Source organism: Lipophrys pholis (genome assembly GCF_963383615.2).
Source record: "Lipophrys pholis genome assembly, chromosome: 19".
Lineage (NCBI taxonomy): Eukaryota > Metazoa > Chordata > Actinopteri > Blenniiformes > Blenniidae > Lipophrys > Lipophrys pholis.
The window spans coordinates 2,463,170-2,490,694 of NC_137647.1; the positions used below are offsets into that span (position 1 = coordinate 2,463,170).

The window sequence follows — 27,525 nt, forward strand, 5'->3', positions numbered from 1 at the left end:
AAGGTATTTATTCTGGCTACACGAATATCTATCTGTGATGCAAAGGCTTTTTATACTGCATTTCTGCATGATAACAGGGTTTTTGTAGCCATAAAAAAGTTATTGAGGGATGGATTGAGTCAGACCAGCACCAGTGAAGGCCTGGGTCTGAAATGGACGGTCCGCCACGGGTATAGTCTCACCAAGTCATGCGTTAACAAGTTTGGAATTGTCTCGGACGCGGTAACAGTGTTGCTTTTGGCCTGCCGGATGTTTGTAATTCTTCAATTTATGAGAGAATAATTGCTCCTTCAGTAATCTCCTGACTGCTCCGCAGGGATTCTCTGTGTGTGATTGGTCAGACGCTGCAAACGCATCCTGAAGGGAAAACTCTGGGCTGAACCAAGTTAACCAGTTAATCTGAGAGATTAAGAGGGAACATGGAGCAGCTCACGGAACATATCGTCCGATATAAAAACTTTAACTTCCCCGCTGGTCTGACCACCGCAGAATACATCGACTCGCTCCAGAGTTTTGAAATCAGAGACAGTGACATCTTCCTCGTCACCTACTCAAAGTCAGGTTGGTGAGAAACTCTGATATCAGTGTTTTATTGGTAATGTTGTGCTCATTACGGAACTTTTCCGTCCTGGACAGGAACCATTTGGACTCAGCAGATCATCATCTCTATCTGTGAGCTGGCCGGAGGCCTGAATGAATATCCCAACAACTACGAGCAGATGCCCTGGCTGGAGCACCCGATGGGTCAAGATTACTCCAAGAGGCCGTCGCCTCGACTCTTCTCCTCTCACCTCACTCCGGCTCTCATGCCTCCGGGACTGAAGGAGAAGAAGGCAAAGGTCACATGATGCTGCTGCACTTTGGGTGTTTCATGAAGAGAACATGCAATCAAATTTTTATGATCTGAACATTTCAATCACTGTGGCATCAAAACACTGTATTGTGGGGATTGTTTTCCTTTTTCTTGGTCCAAAACAGAAAATGACAATGTCACAGAGAGGAGTGAGAATTAAAATGTTGAATTTCTTTCCGCGTTTCAGATCATCTACGTGATGCGGAATCCGAAAGACAACATCGTCTCGTATTTTCACTTCAGCAGTGAATGCAGCGTGATGGACACTCCCGAGAGCTTCCAGCAGTTTCTGGACCAGTACCTGACGGGAAACGGTGAGAAACCTCAGCCGCACTGTCGGCATGGCGACGATTAACTGAACAGGAAGAAATGGCAGGAATGTCAGCTTGAAATATGATTGAGAGCCTTTCAGTGTCAGAAGAGTTTTTGCTCTTACAGGAACAGGAAGTGATTTGGAATCTCCTTCGTTTGCTGCCTTTATTGGAAGCTGTCAGACACGACCTGTGTGTGTGTGTGTGTGTGTGTGTGTGTGTGTGTGTGTGTGTGTGTGTGTGTGTGTGTGTGTGTGTGTGTGTGTGTGTGTGTGTGTGTGTGTGTGTGTGTGTGTGTGTGTGTGTGTGTGTGTACCCTTGTTGATGATATAATGACATACACTACTTACAGAAGAGCGACTGGTCATTAGGGGCAGGTGGGGCTGCAACGACACCCCGAACCACCCCCAGCCCAGGGAGCGCCATTATTCTTTCCTGTTTGGTCTTATATGATGAATAGGAAATGATTTTGCTGTCATGACGACATCAGCCGTCTCCCAGAGGACACAGAGAGACACACCAGGCAGGTCCTTTGTTTCTAAGAAGATAGATTTTTTGGGGTTTGTTTTTTTTAAAGAATGTGATGAAGTCTGGATCCCTCAGCAGTGATGTGTTCAACCTCCACTGTCTGAGAGGAGTGTGATTGTGTTATTACTGGTTGTCCTAGTGAAAGGTCACTGATGGTGACGGAGTGAAGCAGTGTGTCACTAAGTAACTCACCAGAGAGTAATCTAAGTAGGAATAGTGCACTGTCGAGAAGAAGATAGTGACTGATTGGATGCTCTTCGAGGTTAAACAAACAGGTAATTTATTGACAAAATCTGTAGTTCCCAAAGGACTTGATGAGATTGGGTTCAGATCATCCGTTGGAGGATTAGTTCTTGTGGTTCTTTTGGTCTCATTAGGGGTAAATATATGAATCTCTTCAGTTCAAATAAAGAAGTTAAAGTATGGATTCTATCTCTCTGTTTGACAGTCGGGGGATCGTCCTGGTTTGACCACGTCAGAGCCTGGCACCTAAACAGAGACCAGTACAACGTCCTCATGCTGACCTACGAGGAGATGATCCTGGTGAGAGATTGCTTCCTTCCTAGATTCTTCATTTCACCACGTTTCTTCCAGAGGATGAGATGTTTTCCTCTGCAGGACCTGAAAGGAGCCGTGCAAAAGATCTGCAGCTTCTTGGGGAGAAACCTGAGCGACGCCGCCGTCGAGCAAGTCGTAGAGAACTCTACGTTTAAGAACATGAAGAAAGACCCCAAGGCAAACTATGAGTTTGTACCTAAAGACATAATTCGAGCGAACTTCATGCGTAAAGGTAAAATCCGAAACTTGAATCAGAACCAGACTGCGGCCTCGTTCACACCACAACGTCTTCAAGTGAAAACACAAAACATTCCTAGTGTTGTTTTCGTTGGGTCTGTTTTTACATGACAGTGATGCTTGGAGCCACTAAAAGTGCAACTTTTTGAAAACTGTGGATTTAGTTTCATTAAAATCAAATCGAACAACAGCACCGACTGGTGGCCCGACATGAAAACTACATTGTTTCCAGTATTTGTTGTTTTCAGATTGTTTCCATGTAAAAGCAAAACTTTCCTGTAAGATAAAGTCAAAAACGATGCGTTTCCACTCGTCAGGTAAACGAGGCCCGACGTCAGATTTCAGGACGTCGTATCTCACAGGCCTTTTGCTGAGTTTTCACTGAATTATCTTTCTGAGGAAAATCCTTTGGCCTTGATTTCAGGTCAGATCGGCGACTGGAGGAACTATTTCTCTGCTGAACAGAGTCGACGAGTGGATCAACTCCTTCAGGAGAAACTTGGAGATTTGTCTCTGAAGTTCATCTGGGAATAAACTGCAGCTTTATGATGTTTATCAGTTTTCTAGAAAAAAACTGTTCCTCAGATCTGCTGTAGCAGCTCTTGATCTGTTTGCAGGATCACACCAGACATGTCAAAGAGCTTAAATTCCCTTGATCAATACTAATGAATAGAACAATGTGTAATGTTTGTAGTAGTGACCATTTAAAAATGTAAAATATACTCAGCATGTTGTAAAGAAATCTTCCAAAGCTAACATCCTATGGAGTTAAATCCCGGCCAAATAGAATTGTTTATTTGAAAAAAAAAATGTGATTGAAAAGTTTTTATTTGAAACTGAATTTTCAAGATTTGATTTAAAATTTAAAATGAATAAAAGTACTGTGTCCAAAATCAAAAAAATAAGCGTACGAAAAGTTTTTTCAACTTAAACATAATTCTGATTGAGCTCTGGAAATCTTTTGACGAAATCATTCATTTTAATTTTTCACAGTTAAATATATATTTAACAGGTGTTATTTTTTTCAGATGCAGGTTTGATGTTTTCAGAATCGGATGCTGTTATTGTTCACATCAAAATCCTGTTTCTAGGTTTTAGGTTGTTTTGGTTTTTTTCACCTGATAGCTGTGAACAAAGTCCTGCTGAGGACACAGCTCACCTTTACAGGCTATTTTGTTCAGTTCCTTGCAAATACCAACATACAACTGTAAAAAAAAGCCAGATTGTTGAATTTAAGACCCATACTTAAAGAAACCACGTTTCCCGTTTTCACAGAAGACTTTGGAGCAGCAGTGTCGCCGCACGGAGCTTAGCATGAACTTTCTTAATGCTCTCCGCTGCTGCTAACGTCGTTAAAGTGTCGTTCAGCTCAAACTTCAGTCCTCAGTTCTCATTGTTAACATCTGTGTTTTTGATAAAAATGCCCACTATAATTCAACGGTGGTTGCAGCTGCACAAAAGCCTCGTCAACATATAGATAGTTTCTTTAAGTATGAGTTTTAAGTTCAACAACCTGGTGTAAGACCTGGCAATCTGCGATGTCCTTCCAAAGTTGCTGGGTCAAATCCTCGGCCATGGCTTCACTGCGCCGTGTAACTGTACTTCTTGACAGCCGGAGTGATTTGTTTTTAAAGTCTCTGAACAAAGAAAGTCTTGGAATGATCTTGGTCTTAACCATGTGGGGACCCACCCGGGACGACTGGCCTGTTAAGCCCCGTTTCCACAGTGCCCCTTGGTACCGGTGCCGGTCAGGTGGGGGTTGACTATCCGTAACCAGACCCGTATCAGTGCCGCGTTTCCATTACACGGGGAACGGTTTGAAATGTAGGCGGGGTTATGAACGGTTGCGTAATCATGCAGGATGTGACGCCATAACGGGAGGACATTTTCAAAAAAGTTTCCTGATTGCTGCCGGACAACTGATTGGAAATGTCTGGTTGCTGGGAGAACAGCGGTTGTCACGGACCAATGAGCAGACGGCAGTGTTGAAGCTCCTCCCCCTCATATCCGGCACATTGTGCCTGGTACCCCAAGTGGAGGGGTAGCGAGAAATGGTTACCAATGGTACCCGTTGGTAACGGTTCTGAGTCAGTGGAAACGCACAACAACCGGTTCCGACCTGACCCGTACCGGCACCAAGGGGCACTGTGGAAACGGGAAAGTTCCTTCATGTTGGAATAATCTTACGAAAGGTTATCACATTCATTGTACCAACATTCTTTCTGATCTCTACGACTTGTAGTTCTCTACTGTGGTCTATTATGGTTAGGAGGAATGTGGCCAGCAGATGGTGAAGTGCCCTGTAATAAGATAAGAGGACCCCTGTGATCTATTATGATAAGGAGAAATGTGGTCAGCAAATGGTGAAGTGCCCTGAAAGAAACACAAGAGGAACCCTAATAAAAGGAGAGGAGGCGGCAGAGGTTTTTCAGAGCGGGTTGGAGACTGTAACTGAAACACTCTCTGTCCGTTCTCCTCATGAGTAAAACCAATCTTAACTTGTGTGTTTGTTCTATCTTGCAGAACTAATAAATGTTCAGAGGTTGGACCTGACACTTCACCTTCTTCTTTCTCAGCTCGCTGTTCAGCGGAAAGTCGGTGTTTTCTGTGAACATTCCGATAATGCCGCACTACATTTTCCTTCTTCACTATTGCGATGGCGGATTGGCAGATGAGGCAGACGCTCTTCGAAAATGTCATCATGGGGGGAAAAAAGTCCTCCTCCCATTCCGTTTCTGTCTTCTTACTCAGCTTCCCCGCTCATTTTTATACCCTTTCTTAAGTTTAAGAGAACATATACCGAGGGCTACAAATGGGCGGGAACCCGCTGGTGACCTGTGTCACATGTCCTCTGACTGGCTGCTCTGTAGATCAATCAAGTGACGGGATGGATGATGGGCCGATCTGGAGGTTTCTCCGATCGAGCAGCGAGGTGCCGCCATGTCAATTAAAAACAATCTCCCAAGTCTCGCAGCATCTCACGATCTCTAGCGCTATGATACCAGAGGACATTCAAGCCGTCTTCATGATGTCCCATCTACAACCCCCCCCATTTTTTAAAAAAAATAAATTTTTAAGAGTGAAAAATCTGAATAATTTATCAAAGGAATTCAAGAGCGGAAAAAAACCTTTTCATATTTCTATTTTGGATAGTGTTTTTATTTTTTTGTTTTTTTGAATTAAAGATCAAACCTTGAACATTCAGTTTCAAATTGTGTTTTTTTCAATCACGGTTTTTTTTTTTTGTTTGTTTGTTTTCTTCAAATTAAAACCTTTCGACTTGGATTCAGCTCCATTGTACCCTGTAATACTGTCAGGTTTGAGCTACGGACATTTATTAAATCTGCAAGAAAGAAGAAGACAACAAGAATGAGCTTTGATTACTCGCGAGGAGAAATGGCTAGGAGTGTGCCCAAGTACACCTCCTATCCACTCTGGCCCCAGACCATTTCTCCTGCGTTTTTATTCCATTTAACAAAGGGGAGGGTTTACAGGATACACCTGCTTATCAGCCTCGTTCAGGTTGACCTGCTCAGAACATATGATTAGTGAGCAGCGCCTCAGCAGCGCTGCTAAGAAAGAACACAAGGAATAAAACTGAACTTGAACATGAATATAATTAAGCACGGATATGGCAACTATATATAAAATTACTCTAACAAATACCTTCCCATCTTCAATGAACGCAAGTAAAGACGATCGTGACAATAAATATTGCCGACACTGAAACGCTGACTCACTACTGCCACCCAGTGCAAATGTGGCGATACTACGATTTGAAATGATTCACTTTTAAGGGAACAATTGGAAAACTTGTCGTGCTAATAAAAAGTGATAAAGAGGTGTGAGCAGAGCTTCTCGTCGGGGGTGTGTTGGTGGCTGGTTTCCTCTCGGTCTGTTTGTGACCAAAGATTCGACTCCGTGATAAAAAAAAAAAAACAACCAACAGTTGAGTGTTTTATTTCACACCCAATGAGCGTGAAGCACCACAAACTTTAACGTTGCAAATAAAGAGCTTGGCTGGAGATAGCAGGTAGTCACAAGGGGGACGAGGGTTCAGAGTCCAGTCAGGAGCTTTTCCTCTTGTTCTGTCGCCGTCGGCAGAGGAGTCGGAAACATGGAGCAGGTGACTGAGAACCTCTGCAGGTACAAGAATTCCACCTTCCCGGCCGGTTACACCACCCCGGAGTACATCGACTCTCTCCAGAGTTTTGAAATAAGAGACAGCGACGTCTTCCTCGTCACGTATCCCAAGTCAGGTCGGTGAGAAAACCCGCAGTCTGTCGCTTTTCCCCGACGGATCGGCTGAAGGTTTTTCTTCCCCCTCCGTTTCCTGCAGGAACCATCTGGGCTCAGCAGGTCATCATCTCCATCTGCGAGCTGGCCGGCGGCCTCAATGAATTCCCCAATAACTTCCTGCAGATGCCCTGGCTGGAGTACGAGGACGACCGGGCGTACGCCCAGCGGCTGTCACCTCGACTCTTCTCCTCCCACCTCTTCCCGGCGCTCATGCCCCCGGGCCTGAAGGAGAAGAAGGCCAAGGTCAGGCGTCCGAACTGAAAAGAAAAATGTGTATTTTAGTCCATCGTTCTGTTTGATCTTCAGCTTTTCCCACAAAATCTCATTATGCTTTGCTTACTTTACTGTGTGTGTGTGTGTGTGTGTGTGTGTGTGTGTGTGCGTGCGTGCGTGCGTGCGTGCGTGCGTGCGTGCGTGTGTGTGTACTGAAAATAGAAAATAGTTGGATCAACTTCATTGATTTGCTTCCATTGGTGACGTCTAAACGAATCAAGTTCTTCAAACTTAATCTAATTCAGAAGAACTTGATCCATTCAGGCGAATAGAAGCAATTCAGTTAAATTGTTAAGATTATTTTATTTTTCTATTTTTTTCTCAGTGTATTTTATGAATAAACGTATTGATTTCTCACCTTATATTTAAATGAAGGCTGTCAAAAAAACATTAACAGGTCAATTTAATTAATTGATTTAAAACGTTTAACCCACTGAACCCAGACTTAAATCAGTTGATATGACAAAGATGTTTATTAATTTATTCGAAACCTGGAGAGAAACAGTTATTTTTATATATATATATATATATATATATATATATATATATATATATATATATATATATATATATATATATATATATATATATATATATATATATATATATATATATATATATATATGTAATTAATAACAGAAACTAGTGTGATTAATTAGTAAATATTTTTGACATCACTGATTTAAATGAAAAGATTAGTTGGTTGAAACGTTCATAATTCTCCATATTGCTCTTTACGAGCCGTCGTACTTTTCTATTTCTGACTTTGCGAATCAGAATCTTTTCTTTTTATTTGGGAGGGAATCAATCCAACAGGACCAAAGGTCGATCTTCAGCATTGTTCCGTTTGCGTAACGCTTTGTTCTTGGTCATCGCTCACATTTTTTTAAAACGCGTTTATTCAAACCCGCCTGTTCTCTTTGGCCTTCGACGCCACGTCACCTCCCGACTTTTATCCGACGTGGTTTTTACTCATCTTTTGAATGGTTTTATAGCTATAATTAGCTTTGACTGCGTTTGTTTTATTGTGTTGCCTCTTTTATCTATTTCACGCTTGAACTTTACGTCTTATCTTTTAAAAGTGCTTCATCAATAAAGTTGGATGAGATTTGTTTGTTCATTTTTTTATTTTTTTTTTATTTTTTCAGATCATCTACGTGATGAGGAACCCGAAGGACAACATTACGTCTTTTTACCACTTCAGCAGTGAGTTCACTGACCTGGATGCTCCCGAGACCTTCGAGGGATTTCTTGAGCAATACCTGAAAGGGAACGGTGAGACGAGAACCACGACTAATGTTTAACCCGCATCAGAGGAATGCTGCGTATTTTATAGATCTGGTGAGATCAGAGGTTAGTTCTCTGATTGGTTTGGACCGGTGCCAGAGGGTGATCCTGAGCTGTTGGGAAAACGTCCAGCAGCTATAAACGGCTCACGAGGCTAAAATAACCAAGATGGGTATCATTGCTAAAGTGGGAAAATCCCCCCCCCCCCAAATAAGTTTTAAAAATGGCTTCAACAGCTAAAACTATAACAAACTAGAGCTACACTCGGTAGAGCGCAGATCGTTGCCAACGCCACATTTGTCTGCGGAACTAACCGAGTTAGCATCCCTAGCATTTTAGCTGTTAGCTCATATCGGTGCGACGAGATGAATGAGACAGTTTTTCGTTGTTTTTTTGTGGATTTATTCGGAAACGGTTTGTGTGAACGTCCTCAAATCTAATTGGTCCTCGGATGACGACAAATCATCCCTGAAGATTCCATGCAATTTCGCGTAAGTTAGTTTTTTGGGGAAAAGTTGATCAAATGCAGACGAAAACAACCTTCTTGCCCAACTTTCGTCGGCGAAGGTAAATCTATCTAGATTGCACATGGACTGTATTTTGGGATTTTCCTGTTTTTCAGATAATTAACATGTTTTTATGACTTCAGACTTCAAATTGTGAAAACAGCTGTTTTGGTATGAGAAGCTGCAGACTGGAGTATTACTGATCCTTCCGGGGTCTGAACCACAATATACTGTATAAACTACCTAGAAATACCTGCTGACACCCAAAGACAATAAGTGACTGTCAAAACGCACGAAGTACATCCAGTGGAGACGACTAACGGGACGCCACGTGTCTGTCCACAGTTTTGGGAGGATCCTGGTTCAACCACATCCGGGAGTGGCACCGAAACAAAGACCAGTACAGCGTCCTCATGCTGTACTACGAGGACATGGTGTTGGTGAGAAGTTGCTCCTTTTTTTCAAGTTCAGTCTGATTTCCTCAGTTGTCTCGATGTCGTCGCTCCTTCCCTCCAGAACATGAGGGAGGTGGTGAAGAAGATCTGCAGCTTCTTGGGGAAAAGCCTGAGTGACGCCGACGTCGAGAAGGTGGTAGAGAAGTCGACGTTCAAGAACATGAAGAAAGACACGAAGGCGAACTACGAGTTTCTGCCCAAGGAGAAGATCCGGGGGAACTTCATGCGCAAAGGTAACGTGACGGAACCTGAAGAGGGGAAACACACCTTGATGGAAGTTTTTAACTGAGTGCAGTTCAGGAACTTCAGGAACTTCAGGAACTTCAGGAACTTCAGGAACTTCAGGAACTTCAGGAACTTCAGGAACTTCGACTTTCACACCAAGTTTAGATTGTTTTTCATTTAAAACTGCATTTAAAGAAACAGACAGAGAAACAGCAGCTGCTTCTGAACTGAAGGTTGATGTTGGACTGGTTTTGACCAAGTTGGTCACTTTTGAATCGATACTGGGCTTCATGTAGGAACTGGTGGTAGGATGGAGGGATGGAGGGATGGATGATGGATGGATGGATGGATGGATGGATAGATAGATAGATAGATGACAGATGGAATGATGATGATGGAGGGATGGATGACAGATGGAAAGGTGGTGGATTGATGGATGGAGGGATGGATGATGGATTTAAAGATGGTAGATGGATGGATGACAGATGGAAAGAGGATGGATGGATGGATGACAGATGGAAAGAGGATGGATGGATGATGGATGACAGATGGAATGATGGATAGATGGATGCAATGAAAGAAGGATGATGGATGGAATGATGATGATGATGGATGGATGATGGATTTAAAGATGATGGATGGATGACAGATGGATGGATGATGATGGAGGGATGGATGACCGATGGAATGATGATGATGGATGGATGGATGACAGATGGAAAGGTGGTGGATTGATGGATGGATGGATGGATGATGGATTTAAAGATGGTAGATGGATGGATGACAGATGGAAAGAGGATGGATGGATGACAGATGGAATGATGGATAGATGGATGCAATGAAAGAAGGATGATGGATGGATGACAGATGGAATTACGAGGATGGATGGACAAACGGGTGGATGTTTGATAAACAGGTGGATGTTTGATAAACAGGTGGATGTTTGATAAACAGGTGGATGTTTGATAAACAGGTGGATGTTTGATAAACAGGTGGATGACAGAGGGATAAAAGAAACTCATCCCTCACAGTGACTCCGTTCACGTCGACTCTTTAGGGTTTTAGCATTTAATGTTTAAATCATCCTCAAAAAAACAATAATTGGAATTTTCTCTTTCTTCCCACTCGAATCTAAACTTTTTCTCAGGTTCTATTGTTGTTTTTACTCTCCTGTCGTCATGAAACGAAGCCGTTTGTCGTCACTGCAGGTCAGATCGGCGACTGGAAGAACGTCTTCAGTCCTGAACAGAGTCAACGAATCGATCGGCTCCTTCAGGAGGAACTGGGAGATCTTCATCTCAACTTCATCTGGGAATAGAAAATAGAATAGAATAGAAAAAAGTTTTATCAACCAAATCAAAGTTAAGGAAGTCCTGCTGCGCCCCCTCTGGAAGAATGAAATCTCATTTATTGAAATGATTGATAAATACCAATAATGGAGCCACGTACCTTTGCATCACTGGTGAAAAGGTTTAATGAAAATTAGAAGAGAACTCTTAAATCCTGTCTGTTTTAAGTTAAAAGTATAAAAGTAACTGAGTAAAGACATTTTTAAAGATTTTTTTATCAGCTTGTGTTTGTCATCGTTGATCGTCGTGTTTTAATCCCAAACAAAATAAAAGATTTTTTGAAATTGTTTCCGTTTGTTGATTCGGCACAGTGTCGTAGCGGTTAGCGGTTAGCATGTAGCCTCACAGTGACAAGGGACCCGGTTCGAGTCCGGTTGTAAGTCGGCCAAATTCAAAATAGAATATTAAATTCAAATGAATAAATTCTTCCTCCCTTTTCCAACACGTAACACACACTTTGTGAAATTGAAGTGTGTGTCATGTGAACCATTTTTTTTTAAATTAGCGCCAAAGGCCCAAACTCCTTCAAAATAAAAGTCCTTCTTGATAAAAAATTACAATGTTGACTTCAAAATGAACATTAAGGGTTTAGTTAGGCTAGGGCTGAGCTGACTTCCAAATTAAAAGCCCCATTTAAAAAAAAAAAAAAAAGAAGTCCTTAATGAAAAGAAAATCTTCAAAATGGATGTTACATTAACTAGACTACGGGTGAGCTGGCTTTCAAAATAGAAGCCCCAAATATTTTCAAAACAAAAGTCCTTGTTTATTAAAAATTACCCCATAACCCTAAAATATTTATGTTTAGGGTAAAGCTGGATTAGAGCTGAGTTGGCTTTCAAAATAAAAGCCCCCACATTTTTTTCTGAATAAAAGTTCTTTTTTTTTTTTTTTAAAACCTTCATTTCAAAAAGTTATATTTTATTAATATATAAATGGGCCAGAGTCCGTGATTGGGCCGACTCCAACGGGCCAGAGCAAAGAGTGTGAGGTCCCGATCAAGGCTGCTTGCACCTTTAATTCTGTTTGTTTCTCTTTTTTCTTTTTTCTTTTTTTTTTTTTTTTTACATATTTGGAAATAAATAGATAAATAGATAAAAACAATTTTTCAAAAAAAGTTAGGTTATTTCCTCTGCGACTGAGTGAAAAGGGAGGAGTTGTTTTCTCTCAGGTCTCGCTGTGTTGTTGTGGCGGATGTGAGTGAAATCCTCCTGCAGCGTCGCACATTCAGGTCAAACCTCTTCTCTGCAAAGCTTCCTGCTCCAGTTCTTCAGCCGTCATGAAGCTTGCAGACACTCACAAACAAACAACCCGAAAACACATAAAAAAAACAAACAAACATGAATTCTAATAAAAGTTTAAAAAACCATATTTTTCACGAGGAAACAGATTCTGAGGAAAAACACATCAAACAGCAGGTAAGAAAAGACCCGTTTGTATTCTATACAAAGATATTTATGATATATAACAATGTTATAAACAGACAAACAACACATCAAACAATAAACAAACCAGTCAAAGGCAAAAAACAAACAAACCAACACCAAACAAATTAACAAACCAACGTCACACTACACAAACAACAAACTCCAAACCAACGTCACACAAACACTAAAACACACAAACAAACAAGCAAACCACTAAGCAAACAACCAACAAACACTACACAAACAATAATCACTAAACTAACGAACAAACAAGCAACCTACTGAACAAACAAACACCAAAGCGACAATAAATGAGGGAAGCAGTGAGCAGGTGGTGTCAGAAGCAGGCGCTGCCAGCAGGGGGCGCCCCCCTCAAGCTTGCAGGCCGTTTGAACGGGAGGAGTTCAGAGGCGTTTCTCCTTCAGGGCGGAGACTCAACGTTCCTCCGTCTCTGTGATTTGAGCTTCTTTCATTCTGAAGATGTTTGGAGGGACACTCTGAGGACAAAGTCACAGCTGCACCTGAGGACAGGTAAACCCCAACCTCTTAATCTGGGGAGATTAAAGCTCGCTGATGGACAGAACTGCTTTTAGTTTGTCCTCTTCCTCTCCCCCCCCCCCCCCCCCCCCCCTCTCTCTCACTTCTCCCTCCTTCATCAACCAGTTTGACTTTCTGGGTAGTAATCTTCCTTCTGGGTGTAAACTGTCTTTCATGTGAGGTGGGTTTTTTTTTCAGTCTCAGTTTTCAGTGCAGGTTTTTGAAAGGCGACAGAGTGAAGCAGGTCAGAATGATGGAAAAACACCTTTTTATTTCACCTCTTATCTCTGAATCGTCACAACAGAATCTGACAACTGCAACAAACAAACATCTGAAAGTAGATCTAGTAGAAAGCTTCTATCAAATACCTCTCCAATGGGGGAGAGCAGTTCTCCAGAGAAAACTGAGGGAAGCAGTTGTGAATCAGGAGAACTTATTTCCATTTGTTTATTTTGTTTGTGTGTTTTGATGGTGAACGTCTCCGTGTTGGTGATTTTCATAAATCTTCTGAGTGATCTATGAGTATCAAGTAATGCAGGTTTGACTTTCTGGACCTCGGAAACAACAGTACGACGAACGGAGATCCTGGAAAAACAAACAATTAACATCTACTGAAGTTTATTTATTCAGAATTTCCCTTCTTGCTAATGTTGCTCTTACTTTGTTGTGAGATGAATTTCCTGTGTTTATTTCATGGTCTTGTTTGAAGCAGGTGAGACCGAAGGGAGCAAAATGTCACTAGTGTCTCTTTAACGTCTCAGAATCGCTTTTGCTTTTCGGTTTTTACTTCTAGATCTCATCAATCGTCGACTTAAATTAGAAGTTCATTCCAGGGGTCTGAAACCGGCGGCTCTGGAGCCACATGTGGCTCTTCAGCTGCTCCGTAGCGGCCCCATGAAGGTGTTATTCGTTTTTTTGTTTGCATATTTATTTGTAAGAAAACATTGTCGTTTTTCATTTTCATGTAATTTGCCTTCCACGCTGACGTTAGATAACCGTCTAATCTCCAGCATAGATACAGATAAATATGATATGACGGTGAAGAATGTCATAGCTTTGATGAAAAGAAAAAATAAATTAAAATTAATAAAGATAAACAAAGGGTAATGCAAGAAAAAGAAAAAAAGATTAAAAAGAATAAAGATAAAAAGGAAAGAAAAGGGAGAAATAGGTGAAAAAGATAAAAAAAAGGAAAATACATAAAGAGAAAATGGAAGAAAAATAAAGACAAAAAGGAAGAAAATAAGAACAAAAAGATATAAAAAAGGAAAACGGATAAAAAGAAAATGGAATAAAAATAAAGAGGAAAGAAGACAAAAAGGAAAAAAGAAAAGAATAGCTTGTATGAACCTGCTCTATCATTCAGGAAAAGGTTCAGCGGCTGAAAACAGCTAAAACGCTAAAGAGGATTAAAAATAGCCTCGATGTATAAAATGATTAAAGCGGGAAAATCTATTGAAGAAAAACTTAAAAAGAAAATGGCCACAAAAGCACAGAAATGTAATAAAACCGATCTAAATTGTGGCTGTAACTCTTCATTCATGTCACTTTATATTGCATGTATAACAATATTCATATTTTAACTTGTTAGTTCAGATTAATAACCTCTTCTGTGGCTCCAGACACATTTTATTTTGGTGTAAAATGGTGAAAACGGCTCTCTTGGTCATGAAGGTTGCTGCCGGCTGCTCTGTTGGTTTGCTCAGACAGTAACTGAGTACTGCGGTCACTGCAACGCTGCAAAAGGAAGTGGAAAACTTCCTTTCTTGATTTATTTTGGAATTAGGAAGAGCTGCACTTCTCCCTTCGCCTCCAGACGACAGTAAGAGGCGATTAAATCCAGTTGGCAGTGAAGGAGTTGGGGTTGTGTGACGGCCGTCACTGTATCCTGCACTGTGGGCGCCGCTGCTGGTGTCGTTCCCTCCAACGCTGAGTTGAAGCTTCGCTCTGTTTGTGGTTAGCGAGCGAAGGAAGTGGTGGGGAATCGTGAATAAGAGCGCTCTGCCTCCGCTTCGTTTCTGCAGCTCTGCAGACTTTGTTCTGTGAGGTGAAAGTATCGCAGCAAGAGAAGAAGAAAAAAAGGAAAACACCCGCGAGTTCCCTCCAGCCGCGCGAAGACGACTCCTTTAACTTTTTCTGCAACTATTGACCGCCATCAGTGTTGGTCCAATATTGGACAGTGAGGCCGGTAACACGTTAATTACTAAGGCTTTACTCTCATATGACCATCAGTAACATGTAATCTAATCTAATCTAATTCCAAACCAGCAATCAGATTAAAATGACTAATTAAAGTCACTGTGTTACTATAGTAGCGTTTATATAGTAGCATTACTATTGTTGCGTTGCTATTGTAATGTTACTATTGTAGCCTCACTATTGTAGCTTCACTATTGTAGCGTCACTATTGTTGCATTACTATTGTAGCGTTACTATTGTAGCATCACTATTGTAGCGTCACTATTGTAGCGTTACTATTGTAGCGTCACTATTGTAGCGTTACTATTGTAGCTTCACTATTGTAGCGTCACTATTGTAGTGTTACTATTGTAGCGTCACTATTGTAGCGTCACTATTGTAGCCTCACTATTGTAGCCTCACTATTGTAGCCTCACTATTGTAGCGTTACTATTGTAGCGTTACTATTGTAGCTTCACTATTGTAGCGTCACTATTGTAGCGTCACTATTGTAGCCTCACTATTGTAGCGTCACTATTGTAGCGTCACTATTGTAGCCTCACTATTGGAGCCTCACTATTGTAGCGTCACTATTGTAGCCTCACTATTGTTGCATTACTATTGTAGCGTTACTATTGTAGCGTTACTATTGTAGCGTCACTATTGTAGCGTTACTATTGTAGCGTTACTATTGTAGCGTCACTATTGTAGCGTTACTATTGTAGCGTTACTATTGTAGCCTCACTATTGTTGCATTACTATTGTTGCGTCACTATTGTTGCATTACTATTGTAGCCTCACTATTGTAGTGTCACTATTGTAGCGTTACTATTGTAGCGTTACTATTGTAGCCTCACTATTGTAGCCTCACTATTGTTGCATTACTATGTTGCATCACTATTGTAGCGTTACTATTGTTGCGTTACTATTGTAGCGTTACTATTGTAGCCTCACTATTGTAGCGTTACTATTGTTGCATTACTATTGTTGCGTTACTATTGTAGCCTCACTATTGTAGCGTTACTATTGTTGCATTACTATTGTAGCGTTACTATTGTAGCCTCACTATTGTAGCGTTACTATTGTTGCGTTACTATTGTAGCGTTACTATTGTTGCGTTACTATTGTAGCGTTACTATTGGACGCTTTCTGGACATATAGAGACGACGTCCTTTGGACCATTTGTTTCTCAGTGGGACTGCATATAAATGACATTATTGATATATGAAAAGTATTTGTTCTTTTTACATGGTCGTGTGGGCGGGGCCTCCGACCTACGTCAATTAAACCAACCAATCGAAGCACAGAATAAAAGAACGAACTGATCAGATGCTGAAGCGTCTTTCACACGAGGTTAACATAACCTATAGGGACCAACGCTGATTTGTGAATTCTCCCACACGCATCAGTGAACTCTGTATTTTACTCGAATTTACTGAGCTGTCAGCCCATCCCCCGTAAGTTTTCAATCTTCGTCTTCCTCTTGGTCTCATTTTGCCGTTTCTAGAAAGGTAAAAAAAAAAAAAAAGAAGAAGAAGAAATGTCGCAAGGAGGTTTTTCGTGAATCAACGACTAGTTGTGGAATTAAAGGTTTTAAAATCCTAGTTTGTTTCCGTTTTCAGAACGTTCGAGTGAGGAACAGCTGGATGAGGAACAGTTTTCTTCACATTGAAAGAGAATCTAAATGTCAAATAAAAGCATGTTTGGTTCTGCATTTTTGGAATTATGAATAAAATTAATGACTTAATTTTTTTGACTTAATTCAAATTAAAAGGAAAAGGACTTGTAAGATATGATTTTCAGAAGAAAATCATAATCTTCATAAATAAACTTAAATCATCCAAACTGCATTTTCATGTTCTTCTTCGCCATCAGTAGCCTCTAGGAGGCGCTGTGCATAGTTCATTGATTACCAATTTTATTTGTGAGTCAGAAAATGCAGTTATAATGTGAAAATGAAAAGGCATTTCTGTTAATACATTTCAAATAGATTTTTGATCCTTATTCGCTTCCAAACTCTCTTTCTCGTCCTTTTTTTGTGTTCGGTGCTCGTCGATACTCGAGTGTGACGGCCTGAGTTGTTTGGGTGTTAAAAGAAATCATATTTTCAAATGTGACAAAGTCAACACATTATAGAGATCACCACTGTCCTTGTTTTGTTTCTGTACAGAGAAAATCTGAATAGTTAAGAATTTTAAGTTTATTTATTATATTACAATATCTTGTTATTATATTTATATTTGCACTATAATATAAAAAAATGTTATACAAATAATATTTATAATATAAAAAATCGATCATAATATTTCACCCATAACAATCATTGACCATGTGATTTAATATTAATATATTAAATTGATAATTATAAAATTATTGATACTAATAATATAAAAATCAATCAAAATATTTGACCCAGAATTGTTTTAAATTATTATATTATAATTATTATTAAATATTATAAAAAAAATATTGTTACTAATTTTGTTAAAATCAATCGAAATTTTTGACCCAGAATTCTTTTTTGATTATTATATTATAATTATTATTAAATATTATAAAAAATATTGTTACTAATTTTGTTAAAATCAATCGAAATATTTGACCCAGAAAAACACCAATCACCTTGTGATCGGAGGGATTTAATGGTTTTTGGGGGGATAATACAGTTTTTTGAGGAGAAACCAAAAAGCCTTTTGAAATGTCACTTTACCAGTTAAACGTTGTGATAACTTTCAGTATTTTCAACTTTACGCAGTTTCCCTAATGACTCGTTTGTGTTTAAAAGTGTAAGAACCTGTGTTTGAGCTTTGCGCAGTACTTTGAGCCGTCCAATAGGACGACGGTCGTCAGTGTGTTGAGAAACTCTTTCTGCCCTCAAAGTTCAGATTTGCGTCTGTAAACACCAAACCGCCGCAGCGGAAACCTTTTCTACTTTCTGCTGAAGAACTGAATTCATGCAGCTTCATTTCCTGTATTTCTCTTCCTCCCTGCAGACGAACGCCGGTCTTCTCTTCACTCTCTGCTCCCGATGGAGGCCAGAGGAAAGTACGACTTCACCATGTCGCAAGACGACGAGCTGAGCTTCCGGAAGGGAGACATCATGAAGGTGCGAGCAGAAGCCAGAGCCGCAGGCCAGCGAGGATTTCAGCGGTTTAACGCCGCCCGTCTTCTGCTTTCAGCTCCTGAACCTGCAGGACGAGTGGTGCTGGGCGGAAATGAACGGACGGGAGGGATTCATACCGAAGAACTACATTGACATGCAGATGCCGGGGTGAGACGCTGACGGGATTCTGGAAAACTAAGGCTGCGTCCTAACACTCCCTCCTCTCTCCTTTCCTAGCCTCTTTTCCTTAACCCCGTGGATGATGTCACGGGGTTAGGGAAAGGTGTTAGGAGGCTTCCTAAAGGAGTTAAGGAAAGGTGTTAGGAGGCTTCCTAAAGGAGGTGTTAGGAGGCTTCCTAAAGGAGTTAGGAAAGGTGTTAGGAGGCTTCCTAAAGGAGTTAGTGAAAGGTGTTAGGAGGCTTCCTAAAGGAGTTAAGGAAAGGTGTTAGGAGGCTTCCTAAAGGAGTTAGTGAAAGGTGTTAGGAGGCTTCCTAAGGGAGTTAAGGAAAGGTGTTAGGAGGCTTCCTAAAGGAGGTGTTAGGAGGCTTCCTAAAGGAGTTAGGAAAGGTGTTAGGAGGCTTCCTAAAGGAGTTAAGGAAAGGTGTTACGTGGCTTCTAAAAGGAGGTGTTAGGAGGCTTCCTAAAGGAGTTAAGGAAAGGTGTTAGGAGGCTTCCTAAAGGAGTTAGGAAAGTTGTTAGGAGGCTTCCTAAAGGAGTTAGTGAAAGGTGTTAGGAGGCTTCTAAAAGGAGTTAAGGAAAGGTGTTAGGAGGCTTCTAAAAGGAGTTAGTGAAAGGTGTTAGGAGGCTTCCTAAGGGAGTTAAGGAAAGGTGTTAGGAGGCTTCTTAAAGGAGGTGTTAGGAGGCTTCCTAAAGGAGGTGTTAGGAGGCTTCCTAAAGGAGTTAGGAAAGGTGTTAGGAGGCTTCCTAAAGGAGTTAAGGAAAGGTGTTAGGAGGCTTCTTAAAGGAGGTGTTAGGAGGCTTCCTAAAGGAGTTAGGAAAGGTGTTAGGAGGCTTCCTAAAGGAGTTAAGGAAAGGTGTTAGGTGGCTTCTAAAAGGAGGTGTTAGGAGGCTTCCTAAAGGAGTTAGGAAAGGTGTTAGGAGGCTTCCTAAAGGAGTTAAGGAAAGGTGTTAGGAGGCTTCCTAAAGGAGTTAGTGAAAGGTGTTAGGAGGCTTCCTAAAGGAGTTAGTGAAAGGTGTTAGGAGGCTTCCTAAAGGAGTTAAGGAAAGGTGATCACGTAGTTTTGACAATACGACTGCACTTCCACTAGGTGGCTTAATAATCCAACGGCGGTGAAAGTTAGTGACGTCTGCTGTGGTGAAAAAACTACAAATTTCTGAAAATGGACGACAAAAAGCAAATTCCTCTCACTTTCCTCTTCTAACCTCTGATATAAAGTCAAATATCTGAAGGTTTGAATGTAAATCAAAGGAAAAGAGGAACTAAAGGGAAACGGCTGCCCGGTGAACAAAGAACCAATCAGAGTGAGAAGAGGCTGCACAGAAACTGGACTTTACTGTGTTGGTTCTACAACATCCAGAACATTCCTAGTTGGGATCTGGGTTCTAGATGATTTCAAGTTGTTCTAGGCAGATTATTGCTTCGGTAACTTACATGATCTGCTCCTTTTTCAGTCTTCCTGAGTTTCCCTGAACGCTCCGATGAGCTCGTTCCTTTAAATGTTGTCGCTGCAAGGAATTGTGGTGGAACATGATCTGGTCTCCTTTGGTAAAGGAAGCATCAGTGGTTCCTCGGCTAAAGGAGGTTCTAAAGGAAGCATCAGTGGTTCCTCGGCTAAAGGAGGTTCTAAAGGAAGCATCAGTGGTTCCTAGGCTAAAGGAGGTTCTAAAGGAAGCATTGAACCTCCTTTAGAACCTCATTGGAGGAGGAGAAGTGGATAGGAAAGGAGATAGGAGGGACTGTTAGGAGATAGGAGGGACTGTTAGCAGATAGGAGGGACTGTTAGGAGATAGGAGGGACTGTTGGGAGATAGCAGGGACTATTAGCAGATAGGAGGGACTGTTAGGAGATAGGAGGAGATAGGAGGGACTATTAGGAGATAGGAGGGACTGGTAGGAGATAGGAGGAGATAGGAGGGACTGTTAGGAGATAGGAGGAGATAGGAGGGACTATTAGGAGATAGGAGGGACTGGTAGGAGATAGGAGGAGATAGGAGGGACTGTTAGGAAATAGGAGGAGATAGGAGGGACTATTAGGAGATAGGAGGGACTGGTAGGAGATAGGAGGAGATAGGAGGGACTGTTAGGAGATAGGAGGGACTGTTAGGAGATAGGAGGAGATAGGAGGGACTATTAGGAGATAGGAGGGACTATTAGGAGATAGGAGGGACTGTTAGGAGATAGGATGGACTGTTAGGTGATAGGAGGGACTGTTAGGAGATAGGAGGGACTATTGGGAGATAGGAGGGACTATTGGGAGATAGGAGGAGATAAGAGGGACTGTTAGGAGATAGGAGGGACTATTGGGAGATAGGAGGGACTATTGGGAGATAGGAGGAGATAAGAGGGACTATTAGGAGATAGGAGGGACTATTAGGAGATAAGAGGGACTGTTAGGAGATAGGAGGGACTATTAGGAGATAAGAGGGACTGTTAGGAGATAGGAGGGACTATTGGGAGATAGGAGGGACTATTGGGAGATAGGAGGGACTATTGGGAGATAGGAGGGACTATTGGGAGATAGGAGGGACTATTGGGACACACCCTGAGTCTGATTCAGCGGTTACACGACAGTTACGCAACAATCTCGCACACAAAGCTGAATTCATATTTAAGTATTTTGGTTTCAGTGACACGTCGTGTCGTTAACGTTTGGCTAGCGGCTAACGTGCTGTACGATGCCTTCAGGTGGTTCCAGGAGGACGCCAGTCGCAGCTCGGCGGAGGATCTCCTACGAAACAAAGACGTGGGCGCCTTCGTCATCCGAGGCTGCCAGAGTTCGCCCAACGACTTCTCCATCTCCGTCAAGTGAGTGTCCGCCGGCTAGCCGCTAACGCTGGCACGTTCGGGTGAAAGAACGAACGGAAACAAAAGTCGGAGGAACCTTAATAAAACCTAATCATCATCTGTACTGGCAGATCGAGTCTTGATGACTGTGCGTCTGCTGGTGGTGTTCCGCAGGGCGCAGCCTTTGGCCCGCTCCTCTTTAGCCCGCTCCTCTTTAGCCCGCTCCTCTTTAGCCCGCTCCTCTTTAGCCCGCTCCTCTTTAGCTCACATTTACGAAGCACAGCGTTTATTTTCGCAGATGGGAGTCAGATTTATAAAAGCCTGTCGATGAAAGTAAAGTCTGGATGGACTCAAAGTTTGTACGTTTTTTGTTCAGTCCCTCCAGGTTGCCATCGCAACTATTAACGCAAATCGCAGCCTGCGACTTTAACAAATCCTCGCAACTTTGACCAACTGTCAGGCAACTGAGACCGAGATGTCTGACAAGTTTTTTTTAAATGTTTTTATTCCCGCATCCCCGTGAGCATGTAAGACGTGGATATTAATGTGTGTTCCGCTTATTTTATTCATGTAATTTGGTTACCGCTTTATAAATAAAGACGCATTGGACTCCTCTGAAATGGGGAAATCCTCAAATGAACTAAAATAAAATAAAATAAAATAAGAGGTCGGAGCCACGAAACAGGCCAGCTTCCCATCAAACACTCACTCAAAATCCCCTGAAGTGAGGTCTGTGTGCAGACGTCAACTTCCTCCTCTTGGACCGAGTCTGATAAGAGATTAACCAGGAAGAGGAATTAGTTCCTGTTAATGTAAAACCGCCAACGATCACTGATACAGGCCCTGTTTCACCCTGTACATGCTGAAACTGGGGAAGGATTTCATGCTTGTTGCTGTCGTCGCTGTCGTTCAGAGCGAGTGTAAAGAGGACGGCTTCTAGTTTGAGGCTGGACTGACTGTTGGTGGGGTTTCCCTTTAAGAAGAGCTGCTGTGACTCAACAGCTGTCGGCTGCAAACTGCACAAGTGCTTCACAAGCACAGACGTAAACTTCACCCAGGGAGTTAATCTGGGCGCCGACACCCTCGGTCCGACCGCGAGAACGTGGCGTGTTGCCGCAGCGACGAGTCAGGAGCTGTGATAACAACCGTTCATGTTCAGAAATGAGATGGTTTTTATCGATATAATACTGAAGTTCTTCTTAATCTGGATGTGAGAGAAGTTATATCAGTTCGAGGAGGAAGATGCCCTATAATCTGAAGTTAAATCAGTTTGTGGGAGGAAGTTTTGCGTTCGTTTTTCTTAACAGATTTGTGCTCAGGCAACCACTAATCCTTAAATATCCCATCATCATAAAAATGCATATTTGAGATATAAAGATCAATAAAATTGTGTTGATTGGCGTTATAATAATAATAAACAAATAAAAACAAAGTACACCTGGATTTTGGTAAATTGTTGATAAATTACATTTGGAATTCATTTATTTATATTTCAGAAGTTTTTCTTGCAGAATTACTCAATTGCATTTTTTTTTTTTTTTTAAATTTGCAAACCTCGCACACGTGACACAACCGTTGTAATTGTCGACGGTGACCACTAGAGGGCAGTCTAACAGAGGAAACAGATTTAATCTGAGCACGTTTATCAGTAGTTCTTCTTTCTGGGTGTTTTTTTTCTTCACTTTTTTAATGAAATGTTCATCCACCAGGTCAGAGGGTTTCAGTTCTGGAGGGAAATCTGGTTTTAATGGGCAGGAAACTAAAGTAAAGTTGGCTTCTTTTAAAAAAAAAATCAAAATAATAATGATAATGCCACATACCTGAAATGAATAAAATTAAATAGAATAAAATTAAATAGAATAAAATTAAATTAAATTAAATTAAATTTAATTTAATTTAATTTAATTTAATTTAATTTAATTTAATTTAATTTAATTTAATTTAATTTAATTTAATTTAATTATAAACCAATTTTCATTTTTAAAAAATCTCAAAGTATTACAAGGTCATAGTAAAAAAAAAGAAGAAACAGCACAAACAATTGAAATTACAAATTTAAATAAGTCCTTAAAAGTCAGAATTATGAAATTACATTTATCGGGATATTTCCTTTATTTATTTAAAAAAAAAACTGAAACGAACCTGCCCTTGACCCTTCGCCTGTCTTCAGACACGAGAACGACGTCCAGCACTTCAAGGTGATGCGGGACAACAAGGGCCAGTACTTCCTGTGGTCGGAGAAGTTCACGTCGCTCAACAAGCTGGTGGAGTTTTACAAAACCAAGTCCATCTCCAAAACCAGAGAGATCTACCTCAACGACGGCGGCTCAGGCAGCCGGACTCCCGCCGCGGCGCCGGTACGACGCTTCACGGTTCAGAGAGGAGACGTGTTTCACCACATTCATTCACTTTACTTTATGTTGAAGTTAAAGTATTCTTCGCTCTCGCCAACAGAAATACTTTTTTAACATTTGAAATGTTGAGTACTTTTCATCAAATACACAATTTATTGTATTAGATTCCGAACGGGCCATAACAGCCTCGTCTGAAGGTTCAAATCGATTATAGAGAATCAAATAATCAACCAACAAACTAACAGATCAGCTAATCGATTGGCTTACCAACCAACAACAAACCAATCAATCAATCAATCAATTAACCAACCAACTATTGATCATTTCTAGACCAACAACAGATCAAGTAATCGACTGGCTTAACAACCAACCAACATATCAAATCAATTAACCAACTAACTGACTTATTAGTTAAGTAATTGGCCAAACAACCAACCAACCAACCAACCAACCAACCAACCAATCAACGAACTTATCAATTAGTTAACGAACCGACTAGCCTACATATCAATAATTTAATAGACCAACCAACTAACAGATCCATTAATTGACTGGCATACCAACTGACTAACCAACCAACCGACATATAAACTCAATTAACCAACCAACCAACCAACAAAATATAAAAATCAATCAATTTAATAATGTGATTAATTAGTGTTTGAATATTCATTAATGTTTTCCTGAGCTGAGCTCGACAGGAAGTGCTTCTGTTTGTTCAGCTCTGTGTTTCCTGTCCGCAGGTAAAAAGAGCAAGTTTACCTGAACAGCGTAACGCAGCAGCGGCATCCACCGCCGCCGCCGCCGCTGCCGCCGCCGCCGGACCGCGCAGAGCTTCAGACCAGCCGCACAGCCAGCTGGTACCTTTGACCTTTGACCTTTCCCTCTGAGAACGCCTCTGTTTATAATGATCCAGTAGTTTAAGCATCTTCACGGGGGTTTTATTGCTTGAAGTCTTCGCCGTTATGCCGTCAGTTTGCTAAAAGTCCCGGACCGTCTCTGTGTTTCTAATCATTTCCAGCTCAACAAGGTGGGACTGGAGGAGCGAGCTCACACCATCGGCCACACGGGGCGGAGCAGCCCCGTCAGCTCGGCCTTTGCCCCCCGCAGGACCTTTGAGACGATGCCCCTCCCCCAGGTCAGCCTGCTGCCCTCCGCATGCTGCCGCGACTGGGTGGCCAGCAGGGGTCGCTCACGTTTAGGAACTTAAGGCTGAAACATCCAAGTTGACCAACATCGTGACCTGGTGGTCTGTAACCTGGTGGTCTGTAACCTGGTGGTCTGTAACCTGTAACCTGTATGACCAAACCAGCCGAGTTCAGGATTTTCCACCACATGAAGTTTGTCTGGAGCCGCAAAACATGTTAATCATCTGAAATTAAGAAAGTTAAAACATTTTTAAAAAAAATAACTAGATAAAAAATTGCGATACATACAAAAACTGAGGTTGCATTCAAAAAAAGGTCATAGGTACGATTCAGTTATATTTCATATATTTTTTTTTATTGTTTTATTTTTTTTTTTACATTTTTTCCAATTTTTTTTTTTGTTCTTAATCATTTTTTTCTAATTTCTTTTTCCCTTTTTTCTTTAACAATCATTATTCTGTTTATTTCTCTTGTTTTCCCTTTTTGCTTTTTCTTAATTTTTCTTTTTTCTGTTCCTGAAATCATTTTAGTTTGACGGTTCTTCTGGTATAATTTTTAGAAATCTGCGACACACAAATTTTCTTCTGCTCTCTTTCGTTTTTTTTTTATGTTGACTTGAAATTCTGGTTGTGGACATTTTTCTTCCACGAGACAGACTTCCTGCTCTCTCGGTCAAATACAGCAGCAACGGAGGTTTTTCTGTGACGCCGTAGCGGCTTCCTGTTGTCATACTGTGACACCTAGTGGCCACTGTTGGTATATCACAATATTTAAGTTGCTTCTTACATTTTAGCCAAACACCTAAAGACGGTGTGACTTAGACCCCATTTACACGACAAGTGAAAACATTTTTTTGGATAACGATGTCCGTTTCCATGGCAACGGCAGAAAACAAAGTCACGTTCCCGAGCATCGTTGTCGTGTAAAAGGCCTTATCGTCTGGAATATTTGGTAGTGGGCACCGTAGATGAAACTTTTTAGAACTGCAGTTCAAATATGTTTTCATAGTTATTCTTTCCAGCGAGTCCTCGGTCTCGGAGGAGCAAACTTTCTAACGTAACTTACAGTCGACTCACAGAATAGTCCGGATAATACGGTACTCATGTTTTTCAGTGATTGATTTGTGAGATATTCACTGCTGCTCTCCTCCCCCAGAGGGCGCCGGCGGTGCAGGTCAAGGCCGTGTACGACTTCAAGGCGGAGGAGGAGGACGAGCTGGGCTTCTGCGCCGGCGACGTGATCGAGGTTCTGGACCGCTCCGACGCCTCCTGGTGGAAAGGGAGGCTGCGGGGGAAGAGCGGGCTGTTTCCTGCCAACTACACCACGCTGCTGTAGGAGGAAACGTCCAGAACTTTTCTCCCTGAAGACACTCCGGCCGAGGCTCCGTTTACACGACAACGTTTCAGAACATGGGCAGACCAACAAGTTGGATCGTTATTACAGCGACTGTCAAAATGAAAGTCCCGGGGGAATATGGACGGGGAGTCGTGACGCCACGGAGGAGACGTTGTTGTGATTGGCTCTACTGAGCATGTGCAGAAGAACTAGCTACCACGGCCGTGCAGTGGCAGCGCTTCCGCCATCTACTCGGGACCATTTCCATGGCGACAGAGTCGGCGGCGTTCTCAAAAAGTTTTCTTTTATAGGGACTCCGAACGGCGTTGTCGTGTAAACGGAAACTCAAAGCGCAAGAAGTTTTTTGGGTGTTTTCACTTGAAATGGCGCAAACGGGCCCGTCGGAAACTTTCACTGGTTTCACCACTGCAGCTATTTATGGATCAGATCCTGGCTGATCACGTCGACTCCTCATGTTTTAGACGGGCCATGTAATGATGTCACACTGACTCCAGAATAAAGGTGTTTCTTGTTGAGACTTGACGGACTGAAGGGAAGGTAAACGGAGCCGCATCCTGCTCCGTCATGTTTTTTTTTCATGTGACATTTATTGATTCTGTCAAGGCTTCAGAAACTCAGCCAAAACCAAACAGGAAGTCAGGAGAGTTGGCTCTTCAAAGTAGAAGCAGAGGAAAAGGATGTAGGCTTGATGGAGGATTTTGTCCCAGAACGATGTTCAGATCGTCCCTCGCGGTGGTGAAACATCGTACACTTAATTTTTGTCTTTCTCCTGAAGTTCTCCAGAAGTTAATTCCGATTTATTTAGGCAAAAATAATCCCAGCAAATGTTCACTGAGGCCGTTTCAAGTGAAAACGTTTCGTTTTTGCGTTTTTGTTTCAAAAAAGTTGAGCGTTTACGCAGCAACGTTTTGAAGATGTAGTTTTCCCGTACGGCCACTAGAGGGTTGCATTAGTGGCAAGCACACGCCGTATTCACGAATGAATCCTTCTTGCACGCGTGCATAACGATGTACTTACGACTGCGCAGGGCCAGAGAAGTTCCGTTTCCATGGAGACGAAAAGTCTGAGCTTTTTCAAAAAGCTTCGTCTCCAGCGACTCCCAGCAGCGTTGTCGTGTAAACGGACTCCCACAACTCTATGGAAGTTTTTCCCGTTTTCACGTGAAAACGTTGTTGTGTAAACGTTCCTACACCAGATTGTAAGTCACTATGTGGAGTTGGAAAGTAATGGATTACAAATTACATGTCACTGTAATTAAAGTTATATTTTTTTACATGTTTTTATAAATATTCTTAAAGCGCATACTCTTACTCGTATGCAAGTACAATTCACACCTTGCCACTACTTTGTTGAATGACAGTAATGGATTACAAATACATTATTGTATTAAAGTAGTGCCTTTTTCTCTTATTGTTGCTGCTGCTTTTCCGATTCTAATATTTTTTCTCATTTTATTATAATGAGCATTTTTTTAATCAATTCATTTCAAAATGTGTGCAAGCACAGACACACAAATCATATATAACCCCTTTGTTAATTATTGATATGAGTATTTTTCATTTATTTTATGTAATTTGTAT

At 41.5% G+C, this 27,525-nt stretch overlaps 2 protein-coding genes across 2 annotated transcripts; both read left to right on the plus strand.

The window, feature by feature from the left end:
- Positions 1-419: 419 nt before the first annotated feature.
- LOC308124275 (uncharacterized protein) lies at positions 420-10,850 on the plus strand (the record flags this gene model as incomplete). Its single annotated transcript, XM_080487198.1, has 12 exons — positions 420-561; positions 637-839; positions 1,041-1,167; positions 2,141-2,235; positions 2,311-2,482; positions 5,358-5,419; positions 6,521-6,746; positions 6,827-7,029; positions 8,208-8,334; positions 9,198-9,292; positions 9,369-9,540; positions 10,741-10,850. The coding sequence occupies 12 exons, from the start codon at positions 420-422 to the stop codon at positions 10,848-10,850; spliced, it is 1,734 nt and encodes a 577-aa protein (XP_080343324.1).
- A 1,921-nt stretch (positions 10,851-12,771) lies between these two features.
- Positions 12,772-27,355, plus strand: grap2a (GRB2 related adaptor protein 2a). The gene is made up of 8 exons (XM_080488206.1): positions 12,772-12,836; positions 18,014-18,126; positions 18,200-18,291; positions 20,989-21,108; positions 23,258-23,444; positions 24,185-24,301; positions 24,463-24,579; positions 25,745-27,355. Exons 2-8 carry the CDS (start codon positions 18,049-18,051, stop codon positions 25,922-25,924), a joined length of 891 nt encoding a protein of 296 aa, XP_080344332.1. The 5' UTR covers positions 12,772-12,836; positions 18,014-18,048; the 3' UTR covers positions 25,925-27,355.
- Positions 27,356-27,525: the final 170 nt, after the last annotated feature.

Excerpts from the sequence above, each read along its gene's own strand:
- grap2a (XM_080488206.1), top strand. The coding sequence starts at position 18,049 with ATGGAGGCCAGAGGAAAGTACGACTTCACCATGTCGCAAGACGACGAG. Across the intron at positions 21,109-23,257 it reads GACTTCTCCATCTCCGTCAA|ACACGAGAACGACGTCCAGC; the intron begins GTGAGTGTCCGC and ends GCCTGTCTTCAG. Across the intron at positions 24,302-24,462 it reads ACCAGCCGCACAGCCAGCTG|CTCAACAAGGTGGGACTGGA; the intron begins GTACCTTTGACC and ends AATCATTTCCAG.